At 42.3% G+C, this 21,887-nt stretch overlaps 3 protein-coding genes across 3 annotated transcripts; 2 read left to right on the plus strand and 1 right to left on the minus strand.

Moving 5' to 3' along the window:
* The first annotated feature begins 2,164 nt into the window (after window positions 1–2,164).
* LOC108149710 (lysosomal aspartic protease) lies at window positions 2,165–3,637 on the plus strand. Its single transcript, XM_017277476.2, has one exon. It carries the CDS (start codon window positions 2,254–2,256, stop codon window positions 3,448–3,450), a length of 1,197 nt encoding a protein of 398 aa, XP_017132965.1. The 5' UTR covers window positions 2,165–2,253; the 3' UTR covers window positions 3,451–3,637.
* A 13,823-nt stretch (window positions 3,638–17,460) lies between these two features.
* LOC108149843 (zinc finger protein 239) lies at window positions 17,461–19,376 on the minus strand. The gene is made up of 3 exons (XM_017277720.2): window positions 19,150–19,376; window positions 18,521–19,080; window positions 17,461–17,894 (listed from the first exon to the last, which is right to left on the minus strand). Exons 1-3 carry the CDS (start codon window positions 19,216–19,218, stop codon window positions 17,687–17,689), a joined length of 837 nt encoding a protein of 278 aa, XP_017133209.1. The 5' UTR covers window positions 19,219–19,376; the 3' UTR covers window positions 17,461–17,686.
* A 472-nt stretch (window positions 19,377–19,848) lies between these two features.
* LOC108149831 (stress-activated map kinase-interacting protein 1) lies at window positions 19,849–21,887 on the plus strand. Its single transcript, XM_017277705.2, has one exon. The coding sequence runs from the start codon at window positions 19,932–19,934 to the stop codon at window positions 21,642–21,644; it is 1,713 nt and encodes a 570-aa protein (XP_017133194.1). The 5' UTR covers window positions 19,849–19,931; the 3' UTR covers window positions 21,645–21,887.

A 21,887-nucleotide genomic window follows, 5' to 3' on the forward strand; every position in this document is an offset into this window, starting at 1 on the left:
GCATTGGCAATTTATTTCCATATTCCATCTGCTTCATTGACATTTGCAACGGCGAAATGCATGCCAGCGGATACGAGTTTGAGTTTACACAAAACCCTCACCGAGTCTCTATTCATATTTATCTGCTAAGGGTATGAACTCGGTTAGGGTTAAGAAAAGTTTCTACGGCTGCCAGTGCGAAATGCAAAACAAATCAATAAACTGGATACCCAGCTTGGGAGTTTGTTCTGTTTTTGGTCTGTTTCGACCCCACTAATTGGCCCATAAATAATTTAAAACGGCAACAAGTCAACGTTCTGTATACATAAATAAATATTTTTTGGTTGTTCTCAGCCAGCCATTTAAAGAGTCAACTTCATGGCCAGACCCTTTTTTTGTGTGGCGAAAATGTAGATAGAGAGCTCAAGCAAAGTTTCACGAAATAATTGGGTTTTTTTTTGGGAAGTGGAAAAACACCGAAGACCACATGCCTGGAATCAACGACTTGGTCTGCAGTTCTTGGCAAAAACTTTTGGCCAGCTGTGGGTTTTGGCTTATACCTGCCTCTATCTCTTTCATATTAGCCAAGAGGGAGTTGTTTCCTCCCCCCATTCATTTTGTTTAGGTTTTTCGACCAAACCTAATTTATAAGCATCAAAGAATACAAAATGTGCTGCCTGCAATTTCCGCTTTCCAATTTGAGACGGAGTTTACCTTTTTCCGTGTGGTCGACACAGGTCGAAAGAGGAAAAAACCGACAAACTTTTCGTTTCTTTTCGCAAAAATCAACAAGTGTTGCCACACAAGTTTTCTTTGGCTCTTGACACTCGGTGACAGCTTTTCAAGAACCTCACACCCCCCATTCTGTCCACTCTTCCTGTCACCGACATGACTTTTGACTTTAACTCTGTACCAGCGAATGATTTTTCTGACAGCCTCAGAATCACAAGCACAAAGTTTTCTCTTCCTTAACTTTAATTGTGTTTACCTAATTCAATGAGGTTCTGCTTAACTCTCCAAGCTTTTTGCCTAATGGCACATAATGCAATTTGAATTTGTCTGATAATGTTATTTGCCCAGGGGCCGGAAAGTCGCCTTCAATTAAGAGGCGAGTGCTCTGTGTCGAATTCCATGCCAATCCTTTTTTAGGCCAGACCAGAACCCTTAGTCAGTCCGCAAAATGCAATAATTAATTGTGCCGGCAAGCCCCCAGCGACTTTTCTGGGACAATAATAACGCAAAGGAGCAGATACCCCGGGTATTGTCGTATTCCCTGGCCCATTAGCGCAGGTGTGGCCTGTCATTGACAGCTGGCTTTCAAGAGGAGGTCGTCTGTAAAGGTTTTCGGGATTTGGGATTTCTGCCTTCCCCCCTTCCGTTTTTCAAATTATATCGAAGGCCTTGTTATTGTCACATTAGCCAGATGGTTGACGTTTTAATTGGCGCCCGACGGGACGTATGATGAATAAAGCTTTCACTCTTTGCTGTTTGCTCTGAAAGTGCTTCTTTTAAAAGAAAATACTTGTTGATAGACGTTTGTATCCAAGCAATTGAGCACATCTTTATGCAAATGAAAGTGCAATCGAACAGCACCGTTCAATGCCAACAACTACAATTAGAAGCCCCTGTCGTCGGTGCATACACACACACATTGAGTTCACACATTGATTCAACTTGAACTCGACACCTTTAGACGCTTTTAACATTGCAATGAAAAGGTTATGCTCGTCCTTTTCCACCAACATATTCGATCTGAGTTCGATTCGAAGCTGCTGCCACACAGACGTTTCACATTTCCAATTACATTTTTATGGAAATTTTTATGCTGTACCCAGCATCCTTATTTTCAAGGTTGGGGTACTTCGTGTTTTTGCTGCTATACAAATGGAACCAAAATACATAAAAATTTAAACCAATTTGGAAAACTTAAAGACGAGTTAACAACACTGAACTTATAACTAAGTATTAAATAAATTCCTTTAATTTTCTTTAACATTTCAATGTTTGACCTTTTCAAGAAGTGTTTTTAAGGGGTATCAATTGTTCTCATCCTATAGGAAACCATTTAAATCTGAAAACGGAAGCCTGGCATATGCAATGGAAATATTTAAACACAATTTATTACATAACAAGTATGGCAGGGAGTGGCTTTTCACTCTCCACTTTTAAGTTCGCATCATCGTATCAACTTGCCTTTGCTTGGATTTTTTACTGAAACAGTCACTTGTCTCTTTCTTAAAACATAACTTGATATCGTCTGCGTTTGATACGATTATGTGGCTGCTCTTTCAGCTACTTCCGCTGCTGCTGCTACTTCCGGTCAGTTGCAGCCTGCAGCTGTACCGCGTTCCCTTGCGTCGCTTTCCCTCCGCCCGTCATCGATTCGAGAAGTTGGGCATCCGGATGGACAGACTGCGTTTGAAGTACTCCGAGGAGGGCAGCCATTTGAGAGGCGAGTGGGACTCAAAAGTGAGCACTACTCCGCTGAGCAGTTACCTGGACGCCCAGTATTTTGGACCCATCACCATTGGCACACCGCCGCAGAGCTTTCAGGTGATCTTCGACACGGGCTCCTCGAATCTCTGGGTGCCGTCTGCCACCTGTTCGTCTACAATGGTGGCCTGCAGGGTTCACAACCGGTACTATGCCAAGAGGTCGACCAGTCACCAGGCCAGGGGAGACCACTTTGCCATCCAATACGGCAGCGGAAGTCTGTCGGGCTTCCTCTCAACCGATACTGTTCGAGTGGCCGGCCTGGAGATTCGGGATCAGATCTTCGCGGAGGCCACCGAAATGCCGGGCCCAATCTTCCTGGCGGCCAAGTTCGACGGCATCTTTGGGCTGGCCTATCGCAGAATCTCCATGCAGCACATCCAGCCACCATTCTACGCCATGATGGAGCAGGGACTGCTATCGAAACCCATATTCAGTGTGTACCTGAGCAGGAATGGCGACAACGAGGGTGGAGCCATATTCTTTGGCGGCTCCAATCCGAACTACTACAGTGGCAACTTTACCTATGTCAAGGTGAGCCACCGTGCTTATTGGCAGGTGAGAATGGAAACGGCCACCATCCGGAATCTGGAGCTGTGTCCGCAGGGTTGTGAGGTGATAATTGATACGGGCACCTCCTTCTTGGCCTTACCCTACGACCAGGCCATACTCATCAATGAATCGATAGGAGGAACACCATCGTTGTACGGCCAGTTTCTGATACCCTGCGAAAATGTTTCGAGTTTACCCAGAATCACCTTCACTATAGGAGATCGTAGCTTTTTCCTTGAGGGTCACGAGTACGTCTTCCGTGATATCTTCCAGGACCGCAGGATCTGCTCGTCCGCCTTCATAGCCGTGGACCTGCCGTCGCCCAAAGGACCCCTCTGGATTCTGGGGGATGTCTTCTTGGGCAAATACTATACGGAATTTGACATGGAAAAGCATCGCATTGGCTTCGCTGACGCCATGAGCTGAGCCCATGTGTGCTGTTTGATGTGCTCCTTGTTATTTCACGGACTGGTTGCCATAACACGCCGAAAATCCAGCAAACAAAAAGAAAAAAAAAACACAGTTCGTGTTCATTTGACTGACATTTACCCTGTATTGACTTTCTCTTTGTTAACTTTTGAACATAAGTTGATGGTTAATAAAATGTGGTTTATTATATTTTTTAAAAATATTTTTGACGAGCTAAGGCTGAAATTCTTAGATTATTATTATATTTTACTTATAAATTATTAACACTAAATGCAGAGTTATACAAATGATTGTTGTTTTATATACGTTATATTCTTTTTTTTTAAGATTGCTGTAGCTATGTAGTTCAATATACCCTTTTTTTTCTTTAAGTCAGCCTTGAAATTTTGTTAGCAAGCTGTTGCGTTGCTATTTTTGGGCGCGTGTACGTCATCGCAATGGGAACAATGTTTACGACAGGAACAGGGGATGCTGGGTAAAGGAGGGCAGAAATCAAAACAGAATTTTATTATTTTATTACCTGCTCTTCCTTTTGCTGCCTGCCGTGCATTAGTCCTGTTCCGATGGTTTCCCCACCAGAATTCTGTGTGGGCGGAAGCTAATCAAAAAAATCGCTTGCAGCCAATGCGAGTCGATAGAGCTGGAGGGCCGTAGAGGGGATGGAAACGAGAACGAGATGAGTTCCTTGGGCGCACTGAGGATGTAATTGATTCCCTGGCAAAACAATGTCTCCTTTGTCTCTATGTATTCCCTCGGCTGCGATGCTTCTGGCGGTTTCACTCCGCTAAGTTAAACGCGAATTGCGGGCTTTAAAAAAATTAAATACATTGCCATAAGTTTACGAGTGACGCGGTGCGTTTGTATTCAAATTCCCAGCCGCGGCCGCGATATCTTTCCGGATACATTTGCGTTTTCCAGCGACTTTTACGAGTTGTCTCAAAAATTGCAAATACCACTTGGACTTGACCTTTAAAGGGTGGCTTGGGCCCTAAATAGACACTAAAGAGACGATTCTTAATAAACTATGAGCAATTTAAAAGATAACATTTAATTTAATAATGGGTTAACTTTACAAGTTAGTGGGCAAAATGGATAATAAAGATAATAAAAACGTATGTTATTTGTGCTGTAGAGTGAGATTATTGCTTTTGTTTATCTATCCCTGCTTATTCATATTTCTAAAGTTCAGGGTATTTTTTTATACAAACCTTATATTTGTGTCACTATAGTTATAAATATATTTACAAGCAATCTACGATGTATATTTGTGCGTATTGACGTTGCCGTTTTATGTGCTCGCATCGTTGGCCCTTGAGCCTTCAGCTTTTCTTCAGTTTTTCTTACTTTTGTGATTATTTTTATTTTTTTTTTGCTGGCTGCGGCTACTGTTTCTTTTTATTGTGGCTTGGCACTTTTTACATTGACCTTTCGCCTTCGTTCGCTTTGGCTGGCGGCTTACACGTCCTTTATTGATACTCTCCGGGCGACTTCTTTTGGCCTTTTTATGGCTCCCACTCACTTTCGTTCTTGGCCGAATTTGCGTGCTCTCCACACTTGCGGTTTTAAAAACTGTTGACTTTGCCGGCTTTTGAATTTCCCGGTTTCCTTTTGCGGGAACACCAAAGCCCAACCTTTTTGAACACTCAGCGGGCTCAGAAATATCCTGTGAAAAACCAAGGGTATCCCCCGACCCATTTTCCCGGATTATTTCCTTAATCCTCTCATTGAACCGTCATAACCTGGTGCTCAACAAAGCAAACCAAATTCCTGGTCAGCATTAGTTGCGCAAATATTCGATAATAAACAGCCATTAGCAGCAGCAATTTTCCTGCACCTAAGCCATGGAATAAAGTGAGTCCTGAATGCCTTCAAAGCCAGCTTTCCGATTAAATAAAGCAGGCCATGAGTCCACTTGGAAAAGGGTTAGGTCCTGGTGTCTCAAAACGATTTAACCGGCTGAAACGGTTGTAGCCATTTAAATGCTAAGCTGGTAGACGAACAAGGATTCTCTGTTAGCTTTATTCAACCGAGTTGTGCAATGTGCTAAATGGCAAGCAAAAATCCTTCAATCCCGAGTCATGGCAAAGTGAAAAGTTCAGCGAGGCATTGCAACATTTTACTCGCTAAGTGGCCTTTGAACAATCAACGTTCTTTTGACTGATGTCAAAGCTGTTTGCATACGTCAAAAAGTTTATTAAAGGAGCCAAAATATACAAAATGCATTTCATTCTGCCTTCTTTAATGGTTTAAAAACATATTTAATCCCCAAAAACAGAGACTACCACAAAGGCACTTTCTTTCCATTTAATTGTATACAAATATGGCAACTATAAAACGAGGATTAATGATATACATTTGAGTATTGGCAAACAAATCAGCCCAGCTCAATGTCTAACACATTTATTTTTTATGTTGATGTTTTTGAAATTTTAACAAGATTCAAATGGAATGCAATTAAAAATTTATGAGCCACTTTAGTAATTTTTTTGTATTTAAAACAAAATGAAGAATATATGCAAATATATTAGTCCAATGAAAATAAATATTGACCCACTTTAAAAACATTTTATTTTCCATTTTTTAAACATCGTTAAAATAAAATTAAATGAATATGAACGTGAAATATTAATTTGAATTGGCAAACCGCATGCATTTAAATGTCAGAAATGTTTATATGGGAAAAAATCGAATTTTTCGGTGAACAATTTGGTTGAAAAAATTGGAGACGAAATAAACGCAATAATGGTTAATACACATCGGAAGCAGGTCTTTTTTGAAGAGCACTCAACATTTATTTATTTATTTATTTATTTCGAGAGGTAATTGTCAATTGGAACGCGTGGAATCCACTCGAGAAGGGGAGGGTATCCATAAAAGTCCTCCAACTGGTTGTCATCCAAACAATTGCCATGGCAAAATGGGAGTAATTGGCTCGGCAAATGCCCCCAACTGGAGTCGAAGACATCTTTAGTGGCCGGTCCTTGCTGCTCATTTGCCCGTGTCCATGTTCGGTCAGATAGCCATGAGGATTACTGTAGTCAGGACCAGGACCAGCACCAGCACCCAGATAAGCATCACAAAGGGGCGGCCTGCCAGCGCCAGAAACTGGGAGGGACCCGCAGAATTAAATCATTCGATAAGATTATGCGTACAATCTCGGGTCGGCAGGATATTGTCCCCCGCCATTACTATGCAAATTTACTATAAGTCCACCCCCCGCCCCGTTGGCTTGTTTTTATTAAATTCCTCATGGCCATCGTGCCCGCAATGTCCTGGCTAATGACGCTCAAAACCAGTCTAATGAGTCAATAAGGCAATTTGCCAGGACACAGGACCTGACGACTATGCATGCCCCAAAGTTGTTATGCCACTTAATTACTTTAATATGACGTTTTGTGTGGTCTGTTGTGACAGTTGGGCGGAAGGGGAATCCACTCTAACAGGATATTTAAACTAGCCTCGGCCTGCTGGGCCCGTCGCTTGTTTTGCCAGGCACATTGACACCGACCACCGGACATGTGCGTGCCGCCCGATTCGGCAGGACATGCGGTCTGAGGCCAGGACATGGACATGGACTTGGACACCTGCATTGGCAATGTCAATTACTTGCCGGGCGATAGCAATTAATTTCGGTTTTGTGCTCGCAAGCCAGAAAACGAAAACAAATATCTATGCTCCAAGACGGAATTTCCTTAGCTAAATCGGGGGGCACTCGAGTTGGCCAACAAACTTCATAACAATTTTGTTTTCAACTTTAAAGTTTTCCAGTTTGGGTTTCTTAGAAATAGATTGGAATTTGAGAACAAAAGCATGCAAGGTATACCTCAGAATCAAATTTTCAATTAAAAATCAACAATTTTTGGTTTAGTTTCTAACGTATATTTTATAATAAACTTATTCCAGAAATGTAAAACACTTAAAGCCATTTTTCTTTTAATCTTATAAACATTTTTTTTCAATTTCACAAAAAAAAAGAAATATATGCGTTAATCAAGATATCTTTTAGTGACTTTAATTCATTCTTAAATTTGTAAAGCTCATAAATGTCTATATTTTTCTTGAACTCTAAGCCAACTGAACTCTTTCAACTGAAGTTCAACTGCATGTCAATTGAGCTGCCTCAGGATTCTGGAACACTTAAAGACTGATCTCTATATACTGGCCGTAAAAAGGACACTCATACGCTTTGACTCGTATAAATGTACTTACACATGTTGAGCGGCTAGATGAAGGGAAACATAATGGCCGGGATCATTTATCAAATATCCTTTGTGTCTGCCAGGCAAACATTAATCTAAGCGCCGTGCGAGTGGGTTGGCCCATCAGTTCGAGCACCCATCCAAAGCCACTACCGAAAACTGTTTGAACAGCCCTCGAAGCCGTTGAAAATGGCGCTGCCACAATATATTTTGTGTTAAGTAAGATTGCTCTGCGCCCTTTCGCCCCCATCAGGCCGAAAAAGTTTCAGTTTCGGTTTGCTGGCTGAAGGTTGGTCTTTAAGTTTCAAGAACACACGCCCGCATATCCTTCCAGTCACTTGCCACTAATCCCTGACGGCAGACGCGAGGACCCGTCATTTTTAACACATTACACATACGTCGTGTGGGCCGCGACATTGTTTGCCTTTCTGTCGTCGCGTCTTAAACGTTCGATTTGGGCGAAAAACGTGACAATGTTAACTAAAGAGAGTAAATGGTGGATGGTGCTGGCAGGTCTTTAAATCAGCAATTGAATCAACAACAATGGCTGAGTGAAATGAAATCTGCAGTGGCTCAATGGGTAATTATGTCTGGCAATTATTTGCAGAAAATGTACTTTGGAAATCATTGTTGCACAGATCTTAATTTCTCCATTAAAAAGTAACTTCTCTAGGGAAATCCTCTTTAAAGTGTCATAAAAGAGGCCTCACTGCCCTCGCAGCCACCTCTTTCAGCTTGTTTGTTGTGAGAAAACATCGAATGCTCCGACACATCTGTCGCCCTTACACAAGCTGTGACATGCATACTAATTAGGGCGTCGCAGGAACTGACAGATCCTGGAAGCCGCTTAAAATGGATTTGGCCAGAAAGCGCTGAATAATAAACCTAATCAGCCGTCAAGTTACTGGCTTAGGGCGAAATTTGAATTTGAATTTGAATGCAAACTGTTTCGAGTGCGACGCAATTCGTGTTGGGCAACTGCTGGCAGTTGGCAGCCTCTAATTTTGTACTTAACCAGCTTGCATTATTTTCCAGCTTACCATTTCCCAGAACCAATTCCCCAACTGTCCATCAAACAATTATGCCAGCCAAGTGCATAATTAACTACAGGAAAACGCTTTCATTTGGTAGAAATTTTAACAGGAAGTTTTACACCACCGCCACACATCCTCTTTGGTGTCATTTGAATGAACGTGTGGGTGTGTGTCTCTTCCCAATTTGCTTGTGCGACTGTGATGCCAAAATAAACTTTCCTGGCGCCTCGTTTTTCAAAACGGGCAAAGTCATTCTGTGTTCACCTCGTTTTTGGTCAGGAGTCCGAGTCCGCAGAGATTTATGAAATCGAAAAACTTGCAACACTCTGGTCAAGGTAAACGAGTTCCTTTAATTTGTATTTTGGAGAGAGTCATATGACTAATTGAAATGGGGAGAGGTCTTAAGGGATTCTATTGGGCCAAGGCCAAAACTTTAGAAAGCGGTTCATGATTTATGGGCCAAAGCCAGCTTTAAGTCCCTCATTGAGTTATTTCGAGTCATGCATCTTAATGGGTTAACCGCAGGCCACTAAACCACTGGAATTCTATTTGGGATCTGCTCAGCAATTCAAATCAAGTGTCGTACTGAGGAGCAGCTGGGCGGGACAATGAGTGGCCTGCAGTTTGATTTATGCGGCCTGCACTTTTGACAAAGTGTTTGCCATTCGACGTCTGTCTTTTGTCCCATCTCTCCATCAGTTGCCAAGCCAGGATTCAGTCAAGTGAGAGGGAAGGAAACTATGTAGGAAGAAATACTGCTTTTCTAGGACAACGAAGTTTAAAATTCACTATAATTGGCAATTACCGAAATAGTCTAATAAGAGCTTTTAATTAAGACTCTTCCGTCTACACAGAGATTCTGGTAATGTTTGGAAAAACATGACTAACTAAATAAGCAATGAATTAATTACTTACTTTTCACAGCTCTTTAAGTTACACTCTTGAAAAAAAGTTAACGCTTATAATATGAGATAAACTTGTACTTAAATAAGGAATTACATATTCAAGAAATCAAATGATAGCAAGTAAAAGCTTCATGCAATTGTACTTATTTGCAGTAAATGTACACTGGTAAAAAAAGACAGTAAATCCAAAAATCTGGTATTTCCTTTGATTTGATTTAAATTTCTGAAAAATTAATTTAATTTTTAGCCATATTTAACTCAAATAAAATGCATTTAAATCAAATAGGAACTATTTTAAATCTAATATTTTTCACAATAATTTACATCGGTTAAAGAAAAGGGTATATCTGTTTGGATATAAACATTTTACTGCCTGGCAAAATCCTGGAAACCGTTCAATACCCAATAGAAGAGTATTAACTCGGGCAACTGCCAACTTCCGCCTTGTGGCATTGACTTTGCCGATTGCCCATTGTCGAGCTAGCAGCTGCTCCTCGGGCTGCTCCTGAATGCAGAATCCTCGAACGGAATACTCGAATACCCGTACAGTGGAGACTGCTCGTGCATGGAAACGAAATGGCTCTGGGAATGGCCACATCCCTTCGGGGTTTCGAGTTTTTCGCTTGCCTGCTTACCTTGAATTATGTTGTGTACACAATAAACACAAAGTGTGTTCTTTTTCGAGCGACTCCCCCTGAGCAATGCAATGGTAATTGTATACACTGGAAATATGGTACATTGTGTTGTTATCAAGAGATAAGAAGTTTCTTATGCTTCTATACTTCTTCTTTTCGACGTCCTCTTTTGCTCAGTTTGTTGTGAAAGCTTTCCTGCTTTTGACAAGCAAATTTGTCGGACATAACAAAAGAAAAATGCCGGAAGTGGAAAAACTTATTGGTCACTCAGTAGCCACAAAGTGCGAGATGAAAACTGTTGGTAAGTTTATGCCAAACAATGAAAGGAATATAATTAAATTTCTACAAAGTTGGATGCACTCAGTTTGATATTTAGTTATTCGACCTTTGGAAGCGAATTAAACTCCAATCAATAACAAGTGCGCTTGAATGAAACGATATAATACAGCCAACGAACCGCAATGATTAATGGAAAAATAGCTAATTAAATTCGCAAACAATTGTTGGACCAAGTGTCAGTAATTGCTCTTATTAAGGAAGCTTTAATAGTAAAACCCATTGTGGAGTGGCATTAAAAATGCAATGAGAATGAGCGACTGTAAAGGAAAAGCTGCTAAAAATAAATTCATGCTGGCGAGGGAAGTAAATAGCCCTTCTCCAGGGAGTCTGTTTACTTGGCATGACCCACTTTGCCGCCCCCGCCACCGCCCCCTCTTTCTTACCCGCTCTCACACTATTCCCTTCTCGCTTCCTCTTGGCACAGCCAACTTTTAATTTGCGAATTTTGTTGCAGATTTTTTTGATGATTTCTGTTGTTTGGCTCGGTTGCTTTCCGAGTTCTGCAACTGTCGAGAGAATAATTTCCCAGCTATTACAATATGCAAAGCACTTCAGAAATGTAAACCACACAGAAAACAATATTTGACTGACAAAATGTTAAATTTTTAATTAATTAATCTTAACTTAATTAATCTCTCACAAGCAATATTATATAAAGTGTAATTGGTATTTAAGCAGGCAACAGATCTGTTATATAACTCTAAGTGAAAATATTTGTATTAATAATAAATGTTTCCAAAGGGTAAAAAACAACTAAAGTCAATGTCAAAATTTTCAAAAACCAAGTTTTCTTGGCTTAAAATTTAAAGCAAGCCCCAACCATTTAGCATCTATTCCCCAAATTCATTAGCCGGCGACAGGCAATCAAAATCGAATCAAATCCCCGGCTAGTTTCCACACAAGTGATTAACTTTGATCAGGCCCCGTATTCAGCGAAGTTCCACTCAATGACAAACGAGTGGAAACTCTGCAGTCATGGTTTAAGTGGCCCTCGAACTGGCATGGATTCAGTCGAGCATATTGTTGGCCATCAGAAATGACAAACAGATTTTGCATCGATGAAAATATGTTTGATGTGCAAATCCCCAGAGTTTTACCAAACCAACCGCACTCACAGGATTTGTGGTGGTGAGGATGGAAGGCGTGTAAGATGCTCCGTTTTCATTTACAAATCGTGTGCGAAAATTGTGGAAAGCTTTCTACTTCTGTCTCTCTGCCAAATGGACTCGCATGTGCGGCTTCCTGGCTTTCCCCTTGCTGGTTGGCCCGTCCCTTTAAACGACGCGCATTTAGTTCCACATCAACGGCAGCTGACAATGAATACCCGCTTTTAGACAGCCGTAAAATAATTGCGGCAATCAGCGAAACCACAATGGAGTTAGGCTGCCTCTTTTTTTGGGTTACTTGAAGGATGGAGCACAAAGTGCCTGCAATTTCCGCCTGGATATTAAAAATGCGGCAGCGAAATTGAAATATTCGGAGGCTTTACCTAGGCTCTCTGCACATGCTCCGCCGGCTTAGGCCATAAATCTTGGCCTTAGCTTGAGCCGGAGCTCATGAACTCATGGACTCATGTGCTGGAGACTCCTTTCCCTTAATGGCCGAACAAATTTATTTATTTAAAATTATCTCCGAACAAAGTCTGCTCTTTGTCATTGCAAAGCTTCTGGGCCGCTGGAAATTTATGCAAACGCAAACAGAAATAGAATGTAAACACTCGAAATTGAATTTTAATAACACAGCGCCAGCGAAGGCAAATCAAATGAAATATTTAATGAGACATTAATGCGCCGTAAACTCGTTTCTAATTAGAGTCGACAGTGGTCGAGGTTCTCTGCAATTTTGGCTTTTTGTTTTGTATGTACATCCTAATAAAACGAAGCGTCTGCCGACCAGATTGAAGAGGGTGGATTGACTCTGCTTGCTCCACTTCAGTCTGCTGCTCATATTTGAATATATATTAAATTTGATGTGGCCTTCATTTCAAATTCAAATCAATGGAGGAGGAAAGCAAAAAAGCTAATCAATATTTTCGAAAGAAAATGTATGAATTGTCCCCCCAAAGAAACTTCTTTGCTGCAGGAAATGGAATTTAACGTCTCAACTGGTATGCATCATGAATAGTGGGTTGCATTTTCCATTCTCCCCCATCAACTTTAATGATTTTCCTTTGCTTGCACAGCTGCTCCCATGCGGCTTGCAGGCCATTTCAGAGAAGCAGTATGCAACAACTTCTAATCAAAATGGCAAACAGCTTGCACAACCAATATACAATGCGGATAATGGAGCAACTTTACTCCATGAGACCACAATTAGTACAATACTTAGTTCGTAACAACGGATACACCCACGAAACACTTTTAAAACGGATATGACCAAACAAGCAACTTTAATTGTAGCCACAATCAAAATAAATTGTCAGTAAGGATAAGCAGGCAGATCTGGTTTGTGTTTCTGACAGGCAATTAAGGTTGGTCAAGGAGGTCTTGTTTTTACACACTTCAAAATGTGTTAGAGGAAAAAGGCTTGGAAAATCCTTTCAAAGTTTATTGCCCACACGTTGCGTGGGACAATGTTATTTATTTATTATAAATATGTCTAGTTTAAATATAATATTTTCACAACAGAATCAAGTATTTAAAGTATTCAGCTCGCTGTAGTCCAGCTATAAATAAACACACTACAAAACGTGGTAAAGTACTTGCACAGTTGCTGAACTTTCACTACCAGCTGGCCAACTGTCACAGGTATTTTATCTTCGGAATGGCCAACTGGCAGTGGAATGCAGTAGCTCATCAAGTATTTATGGCCAGAGAGCCAGAGAGAGAAGGTCCGGATGGCCCAGCTTTGCTTTGATATGCAAATGCAGTCGAGGGAAATCCTCGACAGTCCAGCCAGAAATTTAATTTGTCTGTTGCCACCAACTGAAAACGCGTGTTCGTTACTTAAAGCTTATGAATAAAATGCATTCAATAACTGCTGACCTAATTTATTCAGTCCCAACCAGTCCTCCTCCCACTGGTCATTTGCATTTTCTGCGCACCAACAGCTTGAGGCCATAGTTTACGCTTGGTTTCAATATGTGCTCTCGACGGAGAAGCGGACAACAGCACCGGGAAATTACAAAACATCGGTTAGCTGCGGTTTGAGGCGGCCGGCATGTGTCGACATTTCGACTATTTAAACGAACATAAATTTTCATTATCCCGCCGGGATTTGTGGTCATTGTCTGGGCACGTTCCGCACTTACACTTTCGCCATTGTTTGCGACTAAAATGGGCGGCAATAAAATGAGTGACATACCAGCTAAATAAGCGCAACGCAATGCCTTTGATGAGCAATCACTTTCAGATCTTTCCCCAATCACATTGCATTCCTGCCATCTGCTGGTTGTTTAAACAGACTAAGTCATATCCAATTCACCCTTGATTACTCCCGGTGTCTGTGATGACAGCCAAAATGCCTACTCATGGCAATTATTAGGCCCCCGAGTGCCGAAGTGGAGTTCAGTTTTGATCCTAGACGAAAATTTTAGTAGACAGCTCAAAACATAAAGAAATAAATTGTTGGTGTTTATTCTTTAATTAATTTTACATTCCTAAAATATGTTTGAAATGCAAACGATTCTTAAGTGCATACACATGCTTTACTTTATCTGTAAAACGTTAATATAACTCATACGTCATGTGGACTCATTTGTTGTTTCCAAGTTTAATGATTGTGAGGGCAGCTTAAAAATGTCATCAACTATTTATGATTTATGTTTAAAGTTCAGTGCAGACACACAACAAAATGTGGCTTTTGATGATATTTTCATGATGAGAAATACTTCAAAAAATATTCAATATGTTTTGATATATTTGTTTTACCTTTATTATCCCAATTTAAGATATTATATATGTTACTTTTCAGGCAATGCTTTCCATGAAAAACATAAGGTTGTTCATTAAACCTTTAAATTTTTAGCTTTTTCGGTATAAAAATTATTATTATTATTTCGATTAGGGAACTTTACATTTTATAAATAAGTACAAGAATTTTGCAGAGTGTATTGTCACACTAGTCGAGAAGCCTTGCCCGTTAGGTGCTTGGCACATTTCCCAAATTAACCTGGCCGAAGCCAGGCAAACACAAGCCAACACACACACACACATGGGAGGCGTTAGTTTAAGCGACTTGCGTGTTTGACAGCAGCTGTACATATGTGTGCGTTAACCATTTCTATGCCTACCTGTGGGGGGTGGGCTTCAGCTCATGGGAGACACATGGACACTTGGACTCCCAGAACAGACACGCAGTCTGTGGGTGTCACGTTTCCAACCAGCCAAAACATCCGCTGTGAGTGGCATACGCAAAATACCAAACAAAACAATGCCAAAACCCACTATGCATAGTACAAATGAATATATGTGGCGAATGGGTCGCCTGGCATGGCAATGACTTCATTTGGATAGATTTCAGGCGGGTATTTACACGCAGCCATTGAAAATCGAACAATCAAATAGTCCGGCTCTGAAGTTTTTTCATCAATAAAATTCAATTGCCCGCGTCGGCCACATGTCTAATTATGGAGCGTTGAACAGCGTTTTTATAGCAGTTGCTGGTGCACCATTGCACGCAAGCAAATGTATGTGATTCCCAGTTTCCTGTCACTAACATTCTCGTTTTGCGAGCCACTTGGTGGCTATAATGTGCGGTCAATGCAACTTAGTGGGAAGCAGCATCAGCACCAGCAGCAGCAGCAACATCAACGGCACCGCAGCAACACCAACAGCACAGGAGCAACATGAAAATCAACGACTGCTTGAGCTCTTTTCTGCGGCTTTTTACACGTGCTGGCGTTGACTTGGCTACCAGTTTGTGGTTTTGGCTTGTACTTGTAAGCCAAACGACAAGAAGCACAGAGCTGATAATGGTAATGATGATGATGATGATGGTGATGACTGGATGGAGCGTTTGCCAAATCAATTTAGGACATAAGGGTGGCCTCTTCTGAATGTCAAACCAAAAAAAAATCTTAAATGGAAATTGACTTTTAGAACAGGGATTTTTCCTCGCACAAAAAAATACGTTGCCTAACCTCAGGCGTTGGCCTTAATGACTCAACTGCGTGTGTAAAACTGATGATGCTGTTTGCCTTTGTCAGCTTGTTTGGATAAAAAAACCGTAAAAAGTAAAAACCGAGAACTCATTAAACCGGCGTGACGTCACAGGCACTACGCCCAAAAACGCCCCTCTAAATGTTTGTGCATACCAGATTCCCAGTGTGATTATTTGCATGCTGTGCACTGTTGTGCAAACAATTGGCAATGAAGATGAAGGGGTGAAAAGTTGGCCGGGAAACGAACCGTTATTGCCACACAATCTCGGTGTGCAAATATTTGGACAGTATAAAAAATCGCACACACACAAAAATTACAATCCCAGACCGACCCATTTGCTAAAAGGGGCGGTTGGGGCAGGACCAGTTATTGATTTCATTTGAAAACACACTCTGAATCTGCAGCAGACATGGAAGACGAGGACAAAACTATCACAAAATAGAAATGGAATAACAATCAGAAGCGATGTTTAAATTTGCTTAAATTTAAAGTCTATAATTATATATTTGTAAATTTTAAGGAACATTGAATCTAGCAACGAAATATTTCATGTATGTTTGAAATGCATATTAAGAACAACCTATCTTGTCGAATTAAAAAAAATATAAAGTACTTAAGAAAAATTATTTCGAAAATGCAGAAATGTTCTTATCGGGCTATTAAAACTTTACAATAAAAATTATACTTATTAACCTATGTATTTATTAAATTTCATTAATTTATAAAAAATAGGGTATTTTGGCCAAACCAAAAATAATTAAACAAAGAAATACTTTAACTATATAAAAAAAACAAAGAAGTTTTATATATATAACATGATGTGGTATTTAAATTAAAAAAGATAATTGCAAATTATTGAATTGTTTTTACTTATTTAAAAACCAGTTCTTTATAAAGTGGTATTTAAAATAAACCAACCTTATTATTTTAATCTCTTATGACATCAACTTCCTACATATCAAAATACGTTTCTTGATAGCCTTGCTCGACTGTAGGAACTTATGAGCTTACATTTGGTCCAGGGCAGTTACCATAATAAATTTATAACAAATGACATTGGGCAGCCTAATAAATGTGGCCCTATTAGTCCGAGGCCCCAAGCAGTGACCATTTAAGCAACCGAATGCCAATTGAGCGCACACACATGCACAGGAAGAAAATGGAGGCAGGACAACAACGATGTGGACATGAAATATTATTTCCTCGAGAGAACGGAAGTGTGAGTCCGGGATGGCCGATGTATAAATAGTTTGATTTAATGCCGCTGCAGCAGCAAAAACGATGACTGCGAAAGCCGCAAGGACATGTTCAGAGCAAACAGCGGTGGATGCTGATAACAAGGACCCTACGATCAATTATTGCGCCATGACTGGTGGCTTGTAAACAAGTCAGGAACGTGCCTTTAATTAGTTTCAATCAAATAACCGAGAAATCATTGTGCCAGACACATGTATAAATTATGGACTGTCGGGCTTAGCTGTTAGTAAGTAAACTGACTATTTGGCAAATATATTTGCGCCCCCATTAATGACGCAAGAATGTTTGCCAGACAAGCCGGAAAAGGGGCAGTTTTACGGCTGCGGGAAAATGTGTCATTAAAACGACAGTTTACGCACCGTCAGGTTTTGGGACTTGTGAGCAAGCAATTGCCATTGACGATATACGGCGGGAAAATCCGTCGAATACCATACATATGGTCGTAAAATGACACATGATAAAAAGTCTTTAGGGTCCGTAAACCGGGGAGTTAGCCGGATTTAACGGTTCACGCAACAATGTAAACAGAGATCGGGTTATTAGCGATTGGGCAGGCGAACGGTTCTGCATATTTATTGCATTTATTGACGTAATTCAATGGAGAACTAAGTTGGCCTGCAGTTATATTCATATCTGTATATTCAATGCAATATTCTTCACAATTTATCTTCCCGGCGCAATCGCCGCTATTTGTATGTGTAGGTGTGAGTTGGTTTGTGTTTGGGTGTTTTCGTGGTTTCTTGTCTAACATTATCGCCATTTCTAATGTGTAGTCTCAATGATGATTTCGTGCGTATCCAAATCGGGCACGGCGAACTTCATGGGCAAATAATCGTCGGGATGCATGTGGGACATCTGGTTGACCTCCAGCTGGGCCCGCTCGTGGTCTTCATGGCACTTGCTCTCGTGCTTCTCGTAGTCGGCGAACGTATCGAAGATGGCCCGACACACCATGCACTCGAAAAAGCTTCTGCAAATGGGATTCGGTTAAATTTGTACTTGGCGATAAAAATATGTAAAAGGATCAAGGACTCTATTAACTTGCTAACATATATAATAGTTATATAGTTAATAAGTGAAGCCTCTATTTAAAAAGGAACTACAGTGATAAAATACACCTAATTAAAAAAAAAAAACTGAAAAACTTAACTCTTAAATTTTGAGAACTTCTATAAAGGTAACTAACGAATGTCACGTTCCAAGGTATTTCTTTCTACATATGTGCCAATATTTTTAGTTGGCAAATACATTTACGATCTAAAAACATAGAGAAAGTAAATTAATCAAGCATTCCTTCAAAGTTTAAAACTAACACTATTGACTTTGGTATGTTTGAATAGTAAAGTCTAAATATTTAACTAAACCTGATTCGCCCCTTTTAGAGACTGTTTGGTTTCATAACCAATGCAAATATTTTTTTAATATAAATGTGTTCTATTAGCTTATAATAGAAGGAAACTGAGCTGAGCTCTTATCTAATCTGTTTGGAGTCAGCGCCTAATCAGTTTCGAATAGACCGATTGAGGTAGGTCTGAGTGGATGTAGATTGAGCGAGTCACAGGGCACCTTGATCCTGTGCAACCGGCGGCTACTTACGGTTTCTGCTCCGCCTCAAGGCGCTCCCTGGCCAGAGCGGCCGCCGCCTGGATGGAGGCGGGCACGTCCACGTCGACGCCCTCCTTGATGTGCGACTGCAGGTGGCGCTTGAAGTTGGACAGCTGGGTGAAGCCCTTCTCGCAGTAGTTGCACTGGTAGGGCTTGGCGTTGAGGTGGCCCAGCTTGTGCTTCTTGAGGTTGACCAGCTGGGAGAAGTACCTGCCGCAGCGCTGGCACCGGAACGGCTTCTCGCCGGTGTGTGTCATCTTGTGGCGCTTCATGTTGCTCTGCTGGGTGAAGGACTTGTTGCAGAAGTTGCAGGTGAAGGGTCGCTCCCCGCTGTGGACCGCATAGTGGCGCTGCAGGTTCACCGCCTGGGCGAAGGCCTTCGAGCAAATGTTGCACACGAAGGGCCGGACATCGTTGTGCACCTTCATGTGGCGATCGAGATTGCCCGAGTTGCAGAAGCTCTTCGCGCACAACTTGCACTCGTAGGTGGTCTTGTTGTGGTTGTGCACCTCCTGCCTGTGCAGCGTTTGGTCCCGCTTGCTCTTGAAAGTCTGTCACCCAAAATACACGAAATATGGCGATTAAACCATGGCTTTAGCTGCGATTTCCCAGACACTTACGCGGTCGCAGCGCTTGCAGCTGAACTGGTTGACCACCGTCTCGTCGAATTCTACCTCCATGCCCGCCATCTCGCTGCTGGCTAGCACATCGATGCGATCCGACTGGGAGTTCTCAAGATGGGGACATCGAAGATCTGCAGGTTAGGCGGCGAAAAACTCACTTTAATTAACTTATTCTGTAATTCTGTAACTTTTCGCGTCTAGAAAAAGTCATATGGTGGCCGAGAGTGACCATATGCGAACAAAGAAGTTGGCTATAAAAAATACTAGAATTAAATAATACCGCTTGCAGAACGCATCAAGGAACTTTATTTGAAATTTCATTTTGAGTCAATTAATAACTTAAATTCCCATTTTATCTGATTAAGCTGCCCTTTTAAAAAGAGCTCTAATAATTTATATTTAAATTATACATAACTTAAAGCCATCGCGAATGATTTTCACTTATCTAAACACAAAATTATCTAAATTTGATGAGAAGTGAATATAAACTTGCTTCTTAGGTGATACTGTAAACGTTTTTCAATCTGCTTATAAATTACTACAACATATCTTTAATTGGTTAATTGAATTACCTGTAATTAACTTTTAAGGAAAGTCATTTGTATTCACTACAAAAAACAGTGACTTGTGCGTGGTATTTTCTACCATCTCCAAGTTGTGACTCGTGACATACTTAGTTTACCATCTCTAGTTGACTCCAACGCGTTAGTGCATTTTACCGAGATGCTGAGATAAATAGAAAATAATTTCGGAAAAGCGATTTTCTGTTGTTTACCACCATGGCCACCTATTCCAATCAGCACTGGCTGCTCTCCCACATCCGCAACTCCTTCATCTCCACGGACGACTCGGGCATGTGTGAAACAGTGATGCTCAGCGATGACATGCCCAAGCACTATTTGCGCAAATACGGCAACTCGGGCGCTGGAGGGGATCACGGCCACTGGAGGCGGGGGCACAAGCCACCGCCAACGGGGGGCGGGACCACGCCCGAGCGCAACACCCGCCATCCGGATGCGCCGCTCCAGGAGGTGGACTTCATCTGCTACCCGGGACTGGACCTCAGCGACGATGAGGAGGACATGTCCACGCACTCCTTTGACATCCAGATGTATCCGGAGGTGGGCGCTCATCGGTTTCGCTCCAACACGGCCCAGAAACTGGAGAAGCTGGACATCGCCAAGAGGAGGGCGGCGCGCATTAAAAGTATCAACTACCAGGAGGAAGTGCAGCCGCCCGACAGCGAGGATTTCTTCAGGCGCAAGGAGGTGCCCCTTCGAATGGCAGAGCCCGTGGAAAAACCACCCAAATCCAACGAGGACGAGCTGTCGGACGAGGGTGTGCAGAGCCAACTCACCGAGCAGTTGGCCAAGAGTCCCAAGCAAACCCAGAATCGCTTCATTGAGTTCGCCCGCTTCGATGGCACTTCCCAGGTGGGCATGCAAACCAAGCGGATCAACGTGTATCTGAATATGCTTCCCGAACCGGATCGCAACTATCCGTTGAAGATATGCGTCCTAGCCACTGCCAAAATCCAGGAGGTCATTGGCTATGTCTGCTACAAGACCTCCCTACAGTATCCCGATGTTCCTTTGAAGTCCCTGCAGCATTACGCCTTGTACATGACGGAGGATAATGATGACATGGAGGACTTTCCGCCGTTGGACAACCGCGAACCCTGCTCCAAGTTTGGCTTCTCCCATCTCACACTAGCCGAACGTCGGCCCTTGGCTCCGGTGACGCGTGTGGACTACCACGGCCAGCTGGGCACCAAATCCATGACTTCCGAGGAGGACAAAGCGGCTCTTGCCGAGGCAGCTGTCAAGGCTCTGCAGAATGTCAGTCTAAATGGAAGGACCAGTGATCCAGGAGGAGGAGGGGGAGGAGGTGATGATAGTCCAAATGACAATGTCAGAGAGTACGAGAAACGCCTGCTGAACCACAATGACATGCTGGAGGCCCCCATGCACCGCACTTTCCGCCTGCACATCATAGACAAGCGATTCTTCAAATCCGACGTCACCCTCGGCATCTCCGGCGAGAGAATAGAGATCGATCACTACAAGAACGCCAAGTTCTGGCCACAGAAGAAACCCGTGTCCACGCCCATTGATTTGGTGGCCCACTGCGAGATTGTGGAGCGACGCCAGCTGAAGGCTCTGCTGCGCATCTGGCTAAAGTCCAACTCCTCGTCGCCCTCCTTCACCAGCGGCTGCACTTCGGCGCCGATCAATGCCAGCGTGACCACACTGAATATGGGAAGCGCCAGTGCGGGGATTGCCCACTCGCCCAGCAGTCCGGGTCACTCGTCTGGCTTCTTCTCGAGCAGCAATATCCGCTTTAAGCACTACGACTTCGACACGGACACCCACACGGCGGACCAGATCAACAGCAAGCTGAACTGCATCCTGGAGATGCGCTCCAGCGAACTGAGGCGCGAGTTCCTGCTGCAGCGCGAGCGGAAGATGGAGAAGCGGCAGCTGAAGTTGTAGTATTTATTCCTATGGCGGCGGCTGCTGCTCGTGTGCCTAGCAGGCGGGCTACTGCCACTGCCGCTGCCACGCCCCCGCCTACGTCGACGCCTCCGCCTCAGCCTCCGCCTCCTGTTCGATAAGTTGTATTAGTTGCTAACTAAAGATTGTGTTACACATGTTTGCCTAGCCTGTAAGTATTTATTGAACTCACCTAACTACGAATCCTGATCCTGAAAATAAAAATGCAAAAAACACTATAAA

The sequence above is a fragment of the Drosophila elegans genome, unplaced genomic scaffold, assembly GCF_018152505.1.
Source record: "Drosophila elegans isolate 14027-0461.03 unplaced genomic scaffold, ASM1815250v1 contig_183, whole genome shotgun sequence".
Taxonomy (NCBI): Eukaryota; Metazoa; Arthropoda; class Insecta; order Diptera; family Drosophilidae; genus Drosophila; species Drosophila elegans.

Excerpts from the sequence above, each read along its gene's own strand:
- LOC108149710 (XM_017277476.2), top strand. The coding sequence starts at position 2,254 with ATGTGGCTGCTCTTTCAGCTACTTCCGCTGCTGCTGCTACTTCCGGTC.
- LOC108149843 (XM_017277720.2), bottom strand. The coding sequence starts at position 19,218 with ATGGCGGGCATGGAGGTAGAATTCGACGAGACGGTGGTCAACCAGTTC. Across the intron at positions 19,081-19,149 it reads GCTGCAAGCGCTGCGACCGC|ACTTTCAAGAGCAAGCGGGA; the intron begins GTAAGTGTCTGG and ends TTTGGGTGACAG. Across the intron at positions 17,895-18,520 it reads CTTGAGGCGGAGCAGAAACC|AAGCTTTTTCGAGTGCATGG; the intron begins GTAAGTAGCCGC and ends TCCCATTTGCAG.
- LOC108149831 (XM_017277705.2), top strand. The coding sequence starts at position 19,932 with ATGGCCACCTATTCCAATCAGCACTGGCTGCTCTCCCACATCCGCAAC.